General features: G+C 36.1%; 1 protein-coding gene across 1 annotated transcript in view; it reads right to left on the bottom strand.

Moving 5' to 3' along the window:
* Window positions 1-370: 370 nt before the first annotated feature.
* Window positions 371-11,974, bottom strand: part of mipol1 (mirror-image polydactyly 1) — a 70,573-nt gene continuing 58,969 nt past the window's right edge. The window contains exons 12-13 of the mRNA XM_016539660.1: window positions 5,919-6,101; window positions 371-938 (exon numbers count right to left, since the gene is read on the bottom strand). Coding sequence (XP_016395146.1) covers window positions 872-938; window positions 5,919-6,101 — 250 coding nt within the window. The 3' untranslated portion in view covers window positions 371-871. The remainder of the gene's footprint in view (window positions 939-5,918; window positions 6,102-11,974) is intronic.

Raw genomic sequence — 11,974 nt, forward strand, 5'->3', positions numbered from 1 at the left:
TGTTTAGAATATGATTATGTCGTTTTAAAATGAATTTGAATTAAAAACTAAATTTAGAAAAAAAATTAAGACTGATATTTCTCCTCAAAAAGACTTATTTCATATTTACTTAAATAAGAGGGTTTGTGCGAGTCATGTAAAACAAACAAATAATTAACAATTATACAACTATATTCTCTATTAGTGGACGGCATAATTAGATTTGATTTGATGATTTTTACAAAATATATATTTTAAGGATTCATCCTATAATTTCTATTGCCAATATATCTAAAAACACTAATCACAGAAACAATTTATTATTATATAACATTTAAGAGTAAATACCGAACAAGCATTCATGATCATAAATACTGATTGTGTTGACTGATACACTGTATATTGTTGTTATAACTCCCTTTATTAATTTGGAAAAAATGTCAAATATCTATAGTCCAGTTTGTCCATCCCCAAATCCCAGCTTTGTCCAAAAATAGCTGGCTTTCTATGAAAAATAAAGTCTCAGTACCTCACAAAGTAATCGTCCAATCAAATCTCCCTTGTTTAACCAGACTTAACGTCACACTGCAAGTAAAAATCGACCGAGAGGAGAGAAGGAATGAAAGAAAGAAAACCTTTGGAGTAGCAGATAAGAGTGTGGAGGTAAAGGGCTGGCAGCAGTAGTTTCATTGGTGACTGCAGAGAGAATGTGGTTAAACATTTACGATGGCGTTTCTGAGCCTGGGCTGGAATGAGAACAGGGCTGAGAGAAAGAATGCCACTTCCAGCCTGTGTTTGCCCAGGCCAGGCTTCGGCTGTTTGCTCAGAGTTAAACGCTGCAGCCTGGTCACCAGATGTGGCCGTCTGCTCAGGTCGCCCGACGGCCAGTCAGTCAGATGACTTTCCGGACACTGCCAGTGCCCACTTTCTTCCGTAACACCTCCACCAGCCGCTCCAACCTGAGAACGGAAAGGCAGAAATAAGTGATTGTGTAAATGAAAGAAGAGCAAGACAAACGCAGGCCAGCTCTTAGCGGTTTCCTTCTCACACAAGGGCGCTCTTGGAGGAACGGAAAGATGTGGAGAGTGGATGTAGACACTTCTTAAAGTGGGTGAGACATCCATGCTGGTGTCAATGCCCAAATCCTCCAAATATCCACCTGCCTTTACTCCGGCAAACAGAAGCCTGTGCGTGGTGTCATGTGATTGGTCGGGGTGAGTAAACCTGTGCTTATGAGGGCGATGATCCCACAGACTCTGTGGAAATGGAGGGAGATCTAGAAGGGTGAAGGGATTCTTCAGGAGCAAATGAATAATGGGGAACGAAAGCAGACCTGCTTCTCTCCATCCAAACAAATGCTGCTTCCGCTCCAAAAAATATACTCTTCAGAAACTTTGACATTACTTCAAATGATGTTATACTATGCAATAAATAAAAAATGTGATAATATGACAAAATAGATTAAATCAGGATTCTTAATTTATATAAATAAAACCGAAACTCACTTAAAGTGACATTACTTAAAAAATGAACATGAATTAAAGAAAAGGTTTCTGATTATTATTTGTTATAATATTCAAGCTACATGAAATCACTTTTTATATCAGATTGTAGTTTATATATTAATTTTGTGTGTGAATATTTCAAACAGATTTGAGATTTGCTTATACATTTTATTTAAATTCAATGCATTATGTTTGTTATGTCTATATATGAAAATGAATAAAAACTATATAGACATATATAAAAAAAAAGAAAAATTACCAAAAAAAGCACAACAAAACTACTAATACTCTCTCTCTCTATATATATATATATATACACACTGTATATATCTATATCCATATCTATGTGTGTGTGTGTATATATATATATATATATATATATATATATATACACACATCTATAAAACAAAAAAATACAAATGCATTTTATTTAATGTATAAATCTCAAATTTGTTCAGGTTGCAATCTCTCAATTAAAGATGACAGACAAAAAAATGAAAAGAAAATTGTATGCATAAATTACAGTAATTTATTTTAGACAATGCATAAATTAAATTACAAGATTTTTACACTTTATGAAGAAAACATACGGTACTTCTCAATTTTTAAGCCATAAGCACAATGCTAGGTTGGCACGATTGCTTATAAGATCCAAATCTCTATAATACTCATACTTTCAGTACTTAATGCAGTGATCTGAAAATCAGACTTGAAAGTTAAGTATTTAATAAATTCATTCATTACATTAAATAAAGGTGTGCTTAACAAATGTAGAAGGTTGTAGAGAGCTCAGGATTGTTAAATCCAAGCTTTTTCAAATAAAAAGAACCGATAACATTGAGTTCAAGCGGTCTTACAACAACAAAGCAAGCCCAGCTCTATCAGAGCCTTCATAGCAATCCTGACAAGACGTGCTTAGCATAGCCAGTGCTAGTATTGCCTACTGAGGTTTCTCAGTCTTATCAAGTGAGCATATGGGAGTGGTCTGACCCAAGCTTTGCTCCCGCCGAAATCTCCACCTGTTTTCCCGTACAGGGAGATTGAAGAGCAGCCGCAGGACCATATGCATTTCTCAGAGGCGCTCTGTGGCCGAGAGAAATGCGTCACGTTGGAGCGAAAGGGGGGAAGATGAGGGGGAGGGGATGGTTCAAAACAGCAGACTAATATTTATAAAAGGTCTCTGTTGCTAAATGAACAGGCCACGCACATGAGCATATATACATATACAAGCAAACAGCCTTCATATTACACACACAATCCACTTCCACCCAAAACACACAAACATGCAGACAGACACCACAAGACTGTCTCTCCTCCATAAACATGCACGGAAACACCTTTCCCCCTTGTGTGCACATTTTTAGCGTTTTAAATATATTCATTAGCCTCCCTGTCATGTTTGCACAATTAACAGGTCTGCCTTTCCGTGGCAGGATCTCCAAGGTGTGCCTGCGGGCTGGGGAGGATTTGGTGAACACTGTTTGCAGAGAGTGGCCGTAAACCCAAACATACACGCGTGGGAAGAGCCGGCAAAAGCGCAAATCCCGATTAAGAATTCACAGAGTCGCAAAACCAACAATTCCAGCTCAAATAACACAGAGTAAACAGCAGCCGTGCATAAATTCTAAACAACAGCACGTTTTATGTATGGCACGACAACATATCCATGTTTCAATGCAAAAGAAGATCCTGTTTGTAATCTATAATTATGCCATGACAATGCCTGACAAAAACGCTTGCATGAAATGCTATAAGATCATACTGATAACGCAGGCGACTGTAGTGGGGTTTTTAACGATGCACGAGATGCAGAACGGGACAAAAACAGGCCGCTGAGCAGGGACATTATTATTATTTTAGTACCAGTGTTATCATTTTTATTAATATTTTGAATTATTATTATTTTTTTAATATATTTATATTATATAACCATTAAATATATATATTTATATGTAGTTTTTATTAATATTCTCAATAAGTTTTACATTTTTATATTTTATTTTTTCATTTTAATTTAATTCAAAATATAAATAGAATCTCTACTGGTATCTAAAATAACACATCAGTGAATGTACAAAATAATAATCAGAAAGCAACAGAAAAGCAGTCCATGTGACTCGTATGCTATATTTCAAGTCTTCTGGTGTCATATGATGGCTTACATGGAACGGACCAAATTCAGGTTGTTATTCTCTGAAAACGTGGTCATGATCACTATGTACAAAAACAGAACTCTTCATCAAATAAATATATCCTATATAAACAGATTTGAAATGATGTGAGGGTGAGTAAATAATGACTGAATTTTGTCTTTAGGTGAAGTACTGCTTTAAATAGACAGCTCACCCAAAAATGAACATTTTGTCATCATTTACTCACCCTAATGTTGTTCCAAAGCTGTTTGGCTTTCTTTGTTCTGTGGAACACAAAATAAGATACTTTGAGAAATGTCTCAATGTTCTTTTCCCCCATGCAATGAAAATCAGCGAGGTGCAACATTCTTCAAAATATCTTCTTTTGTGTTCCACAGAACAAAGAAAGTCATGAGGGTGAATAAATGATGCTCATTTTTTTGGGTGAACTATTCCTTTAAGAAGTGATTTGGCACAAATTCAGGGCCTCGAGCAATTAATAACATGCTGATTCTCAGAATACAGGGAACTTGTTAGCTTCCAGTAATACTAGAGATTCTTCCAGCAGTCCTGCGCAGGGCTGAAATGAGCAGTTCGACTCTTTGCTGCAGACAGTAGTGACTCACACGACTGAACCTTGCACTGCGGTCGCCGCTTGGTCAGACCAGTGCACACAAACAAGCTGCTCTGATACTCACTTGCTGTCTAGGTGAGGACAGAAGCACTGGTCAAAGCAAAGTGCATTGTGGGATATGGAGTTTCATGTCATGCAGCAGAGGCTGTGATTGAAACCCTTCAGAGCGGCATGTGTAAACAGTGCACTAAAGTTCTGTCATTGTGATGGGGTAGTGGGGGGGTTCTCTCTGTGTTTTGAGCACCCCCCCAGCTCAGCATCTCCACCCCCTTTGGTTAATTCATCATGTAAATAGATCAGCAGGCCGGCCTGTGTTTGCTTTGCGTGGGGAGCCCCCCATGCGAGCGAGACAAGAGGGAGAGAGAGGGAATATCTACCAGATGACCAGTTTTTATAAATGTACAGAACAGATCAAGAGGGCAAGGTTAGAGAGACTGAGAGAACATGCTTTAAGAACATGCAACAAGTACAGGAATATCTCCAAACAGGAATAAACAGGCTTCTTTAATGGAACACAAAAGTGACAGAACAGATCAAGAGGGCAAGGTTAGAGAGACTGAGAGAACATGCTTTAAGAACATCCAACAAGTACAGGAATATCTCCAAACAGGAATAAACAGGCTTCTTTAATGGAACACAAAAGTGAAGAACGTTCATGCTCTTTTCAATGCAATAAAAGTGAATAAGGATCAACACTGTTGATCTCCAAAAATGACCAAAAAGCATCATATAAGGAGTATAAATGAGTCATGTGGATTTAGTTGTAAAGACTAATTTTGTAATTTTGCTTTCATGGTTCTTTTTTTCTCATTTTCAGCTTAACAGCATCTGTCCTCATTCATTGTCACAGAATGGAAAAGAGCAGCACGGACATCCTTTATAACATCTTTTTTTCTGTTTCACAGAAGAAAGTCAGTCATACAAGTATGGAACTTGAAACTAAAGAAGGGTAAAATGAGTAAATGGGCAAATGAGGACAAAACTGTCATTATCAAGTGAAAAAATATCCTAAGAACCCAAATCAAAATAAATAAGAAAAATAATTTTATATGTAAATACACACATAAAACTGGTCAAAAGTTTGGAATAATCATTAATTTTTTTATGTTTTTGAGAGAAGTCTCTTTTGTTTATTTGATTAATGATGCAGTAAAACAGTAAAATATTATTACAATTTTAAATAACTGTTTTCTATTTGAACATATTTTAAAATGTAATTTATTCCTGTAATGAAAAGCTGAATTTTCAGCATCATTACCCCAGTCTTCAGTGTTACATGATCCTTCAGAAATCATTCTAATATGCTGATTTGCTGCTCAAGAAACATTTCTTCATATTATCAATGCTGAAAACAGTTGCGTGCTTAATATTTTTGTGAAAACTGAAAATACCATATTAAATTACAGATATTAAATATTAAATTCTTTAATGAATAGAAAGAACAGCATTTAAATGTCTTTATGCTAAAACATTTGAATGGTAGTGTATCACTGTTTCCACAAAAATATTAAGCAGAACATTTTTGAAAACATTGGTAATGATAAATATATATTCAAAAACATCCAAATCATTCCAGAATTTTGACCGGTAGACTGATAGTTTAACATGGTTTTGGTATGTTGTTTAAACTTTCCCATGTTAAACCAGAAAGCGCATGTCTGTACTCACCTCTGCACTTTCTCATTGGCCTCCCTCTCTCTCTCCTGGGTCAGACACAGCTGGGTCTGAGCGCTCTGAAATTCTGAGGTCAGCTGCTGCAGACGGTGCAGCAGGGGCTGAATCTGGGTCTGGCTCTGGTTTGAGGTGGCAGGACTGTCCAGACTGGTCTCATCAGCCTGATGCTGTAGCACACTGAAAACACAGTTTTGATACATAAGTGTAATTAGTGATAGAGTCAGTCATGAATTGGCCATGTTCACTTGGCTGCTTGAAAGAAGTGTTACCACACCTTATGCCAGTAAAAAAAAATTAAAAAAAATAAAAAGTAAATAAAAAATAATTATATATATATATATATATATATATACACACATACATACATACATACATACATACATACATACATACATACATACATACACACCACACATCCCCAACTACTTGCATATTCATAAATTTTTCTATAATTGCATTTTTGAGACATTTATGGCTTACTTGATAATACCTTTAACTATCAAGAGTTTAACATATTTAAATTCATTAAGCAGAAATCTGCATATTTTGCCCTTTATTAAATGTAAAATAATGTAAAAAAACAGGGCACAGATTATGCATTGGCCAAGTTTTACATTTAAAACACAACAAACCTAATATAAATGCCATATGTGACCTCGGACCACAAAACCAGTCTTAAGTCGCTGGGGTATATTTGTAGCAATAGCCAAAAATACATTGTATGGGTCAAAATTATAGATTTTTTTTAAATGCCAAAAATCATTAGGATATTAAGTAAAGATCATGTTCCATGAAGATATTTTGTAAATTTAATTTCGTAAATATATCAAAACTTAATTTTTGATTAGTAATATTCATTGCTAAGAACTTCATTTGGACAACTTTGAAGGCGATTTTCTCAATATTTTGATTTTTTTGCACCCTCAGATTCCAGATATTCAAATAGTTGTATCTCGACTGATTTTTTTGCACCCTCAGATTCCAGATATTCAAATAGTTGTATCTCGACCAAATATTGTCCTATCCTAACAAACCCTACATCAATGGAAAGCTTATTTATTCAGCTTTCAGATGATGATTTTGAAAAATTGACACTTAAGACTGGTTTTGTGGTCCAGGGTCACATATAAGCTTACATTTTATTAACAAAACTTACACTCTAAAACTGCACTGTTAACTGCAATTGCTTTTAGTTTTAGCGCTACATCTACCTGATTTAACCCATAAAAAATAGTTTTGTTGGTAGAAATTAATGTATTTAGGTTGATTCAGCGATATTAACTAATTTTTAACTTGACCAGGTAATTTATATGTTTAGGTTACTATGTTTTCAGTGCATTCTAACGAATGCAGTAGGCAACATAGATTATATGATTGTTTATGAATGAAAAAAATATTAACTAAAATGAACTGAACTGAATTTGTAAGTGTGTTAATTTCCAAGTAATACCAATTTTAATGCATATAAAACCTACAAAACTACATATCTTTGTTATTCATCGCACACTTCAATAGATCCCCAGGAAAGACAATCATCAAAATTACAAGAACAATATAACGGCTGACTTGACGGTGTAGCATCAGGCTCATGTTTCATAAACCAGGAGGAGAAATGCCGATGGTCAGATTTCTTACACAAACATGAAACTTGACCCAGACACAGAGAGAGCATGCTTGCAGTTTACCTGGAGGTGGGGAATCATAACTCTATATCAACAGACACATCTAATATTCAAACGGAATGTCAGTACAAGAAACAATATCTGAGGCTAATAATTCCTCAGAATGTCAGCAGAATACATTAGCGCTCTCACGGCGCTGCATCCAACTCGAGGTGAAATTCAGACAGGTGTTTTTCAACAAGGCGTGAGATAACGAGGGTCAAGATAAAAACGGAAGGGTAGGGGCGACGTTGAGCGATACATATCAAACTAACCAACGAACACGAGCAGAACTGTACAACCACCGCCAAAAGCTCCTATGAAGTAATAGTAATAAATTGAAATACCGCTAACTGTCACAAAAAAACAAATCAACTTCTTGAGAAAACAGACGTTCCAAAGAATAAACATTTCTAATGAAAACATGATGCAGCTTTCCTGTGCAAATCAAAGCCACCAAAATGCTAAAGTGTTGCCAAGGCATTCCTGTATTTGACATGGCATTTACAGTTCAGGTGATTGCACGTATTAAATGCCCATGCCAATGTTCAAAGATGATTGTGTGCTTTCAGAGCTGCATGCAGCAGTCAAATAATTGCCATAAAAAATGCTAACAGATCACTTTCTCCACATTATTTTTAATGTGAGAGCAGGTGCAGCTGCTTGTAACTTGAAGTTGCGAGGCTTACGTTGTCATTCCCTTCCAGCTGATTGGCTGTTAACCTTTTTTTTGTACATCAGCTGGAAAAACTCATTTTGAAAGTGATTTCAATGATATTGTTCCTCTGTGCAATTAACATTCCTCTATGCAATTATCTGCTATTCTTTTAAATCAGAATTTCGAACGATTTTTCTTTATCGTTATAGTTTTCGTCCTAGTGTGAACGGCCTAAAGTTACACATTTTGAGATTTCATTCATGAGTGTCATTCGCTTCCAATTATTTTACCTGTACAAAAACAGTCCAATATAGTGCTTTATATTGCAAATTGGTATCTGTTATCATAATATTGGAATTTATTATCACAATCATAAACAGACCTATATTTACATAGCGGGTAATACATCGTAAGTCTCGCTCATTCAAAGAAATGGCTTTCTCTTTCTTGCAGAATAAGGTGGATAGACTTTCTTGGTTGCTATGTGGTTACATACTCTACGTCTAATAGATTTTATCCCGTTTTATTGTTTGTCAAATGAAAAGTAATTTTGTCTCCCCTTAACAAGCCCCATTATAATGTTAAATGCTTAAAGGAGCTTAAAAAGCTGCCAACAAACTGCAGAGGACTAATATGCTTTAATATGACACCAAGAGCACGGAGATGCCAATATCAAGTCTAAATAATGATAACACCTGCTCCCCTTTTTATTCAAGCAGAAACGAGATGAACGGCTGTAATAACACACACAGGTACGCTGTGCTCACCTGCGACCACAGACATACAGAAAACCACAGCACTATTAAGTGGGCATTCATATTAGCCAGGGAAACAATGCATTTAGTACAATGCCACGATTAGCTGACAATACAAAACGTCTGTCTGGCTCGCATGCCTGCATGCGTCTATAGTGACAGAGAACTTCAAGATTGATTGGCAGCAGCTTTTGTCTTTTGGCTTTAGCCAATGTGCCTGTGTGTTGTAGCCCTAAAGCCATATTACTCATTTAGTCTTGCTAATTAGTTCCATGTCAGGTTCTTCCTTTATGTTTTATTTTTTTAAGGCAGGAGGTAATCAATTCTGATGCGATATTGATGGTCGAGAAAGTGATGTAAAGTTGTGTGCTTTGTTTAATTAAATGCAAACATATTGGGTACAAAGGTCCAATGACAGTGACAAACAAGGGCAGAGAAGCATTGCCACACTATGGATTATCTTATCTAAGTCCACCCACCCCCTCACAGACACAACTGGTCCATCCTGGTTCCCACTTTATGAGAATGATTATACTAGGATATATGATGTTCCTGTCCAGCTCAGAGGAATGGAGATGCAAGTATGATGGAGCTCCATAAACAGGCACATAAACGCAACCTGTCTAGTACACAATTCACTACATAGAAGCTGTGACAGATGTGTGAAATTATATGTTATATGATTATACTACACTCTTAAAAATAAAGGTTCTAAAAGGGTTTGAAGCAATGGCATACAAGAAACATTTTTGGTTCCAGGAACCTTTCAAGTGAACCATTTTTATGTAATATTTTAATAATCTGAAGAACTTTTTCCCACTATAAAGAACCTTTTGTGCAATGGAAAGATCGGATGGATGTTAAAGGTTCTTCGTGGAATCACAGAAACATTTAAGAACCGTTATTTTTAAGAGTGTACATATAAGAATTAAAATTGACTGAAAATTGACTAACCTTCAGGCCATCCGAGAAGTAGATGAGTTTATCTCTTCAGAAAATATTTGGAGAAATGTAGCATTACATCACTTGCTCACCAATGGATCCTCTGCAGTGAATGGGTGCCGTCAGAATGAGAGTCCAAACAGAAGATAAAAACATCACAATAATCCACACAGCTCCAGTCCATCAATTAACGTCTTGTAAAGAAAACTGCATGTTTTTAAGAAACAAATCCATAATTAAGGCATTTTAACTTTAAAATGCATAAGAATGATTCTTGCAGTGAAAAAGTCCATCCCCTGTTGTCCTCTCACATCAAAATCCACTGACATGTTGGGTCAGAACTTTTTTGGACTCTTTTTGCTTGTAAAAGGTACTTGATCTGTGTACATTTCTCTCCTTATTCAGACAACTTTTTCACTGGAGAAAGCGATATTAGAGGACTCGTATTTTATCCAGAAGCAACAGTTTGAAGTTAAAAGACCTAATATTGCATTTATTTACTACAAACTTGTAGCGTTTCACTTCACAAAACATTAATTGATGGACTGCTGTTGTGTGGATTACTTGTGGATAATTGTGATGTTTTATCTTTTGTTTGGACTCTCATTCTGACGGCACCCATTCACTGCAGAGGATCCATCGGTGAGCAAGTGACGTAATGATAAATTTCTCCAAATCTGTTCTGATGAAGAAACTCTTCTAAATCTTGGATGGCCTGTGGGTAAGTACATTTTTACAACTATTCCTTAAAGTATGAGCAACAGAAAACAGTGACAGTGAAAACCCACTAATAAAAGAAATACCAATAACTCCTCTTGTACATTTAAAAATCCTATTCACTGCATTCAACCAAACATATGCTACTCGTTAAAAACAGCAGTGTATGTTGGTCTAGTTATAAAGGTTGCCAGACAGACGACCTGAGGACTCTGTTAAACATTAACCAGAACCGTAAGATACCTGATCACAGGGGTGGGATCCCAACAAACCTGCCCTCTAACTCTACAGGCCAGTTAAACATTAACACAGCCACAAAATGCTATCAGATGGGAAATGTAAAATAACATTTTAATAGAGAGCATTTATCTACAGCCAAAGCAGAGACAGACATTCTACTGACAGGTGTCTAGAGCAACCTGAGGTGGATATAAGCTAACTACCGACCACATCCCACCGTCAACCATTCCTTACACCAATCACTCATGCTGACAGTTGCTGATAAAGGCCGTGGCTGTTTCAATATGTCTCGTTCCCTCAATAGAACCCAGAAATATGAGACCACACCCAATGATGAACACAAACAGCAAAGTTGTGATCATTTGTTCATGAAAAAAATTAATTTCTTACGCTGAGCCTGGGCAGGAACGCTGCTGTGCGTTTGGATAAAGCAGGCACTGCTTGCTGGGAGGAGTTCCATGCAATCTACAAAATGTATTTTGCTGCACAGAACGGCGAAGACGGCTAATGCAGCGGCTGCATTTTGCTCTGTTTTGGGGATAAAGTCGGTTAATGCCACAGGCGTTATAAATATCACATAAATTCAAAGTTTCCATCTAGCAATGTGGCATAACTACTGGTGTTATCAGTGTCCAAGGATTTCTGAGAATAAGTCATTTCAGCTCAATCGGCGGGGGTTTGAATGAAAGGGGGAAAACACAAGAAAATGGAAATAAATGCCACTGATAATCAGTTCGCTGAGAGATGAATGATTAGAAATCTCTATAAAGATCAGACAACTTACTACTGTGCTACCTCATATACAAAGTTAATAATAAACACAAATATGAAATATCAAAATGAGAGAGAGACTCCGCAAAAGACTGGCTCAAATCGGTTTATATATGTATGTATACCATGCATTAAATTGATGAAAAATGACAGTAAAGACATTTATAATGTTATAAAAGATGTCTATTTCAAATAAATCCTGAAAAGAATGTTGAAAAATTCAGATGAAAATTCAGCTTTACCATCATAAATAAAACTAAAAAAATCTAAAGAAAAACTAAAATAAATATGTATATACTATATATA

The sequence above is a fragment of the Sinocyclocheilus rhinocerous genome, unplaced genomic scaffold, assembly GCF_001515625.1.
Source record: "Sinocyclocheilus rhinocerous isolate Xijiao unplaced genomic scaffold, SAMN03320098_v1.1 scaffold1268, whole genome shotgun sequence".
Lineage (NCBI taxonomy): Eukaryota > Metazoa > Chordata > Actinopteri > Cypriniformes > Cyprinidae > Sinocyclocheilus > Sinocyclocheilus rhinocerous.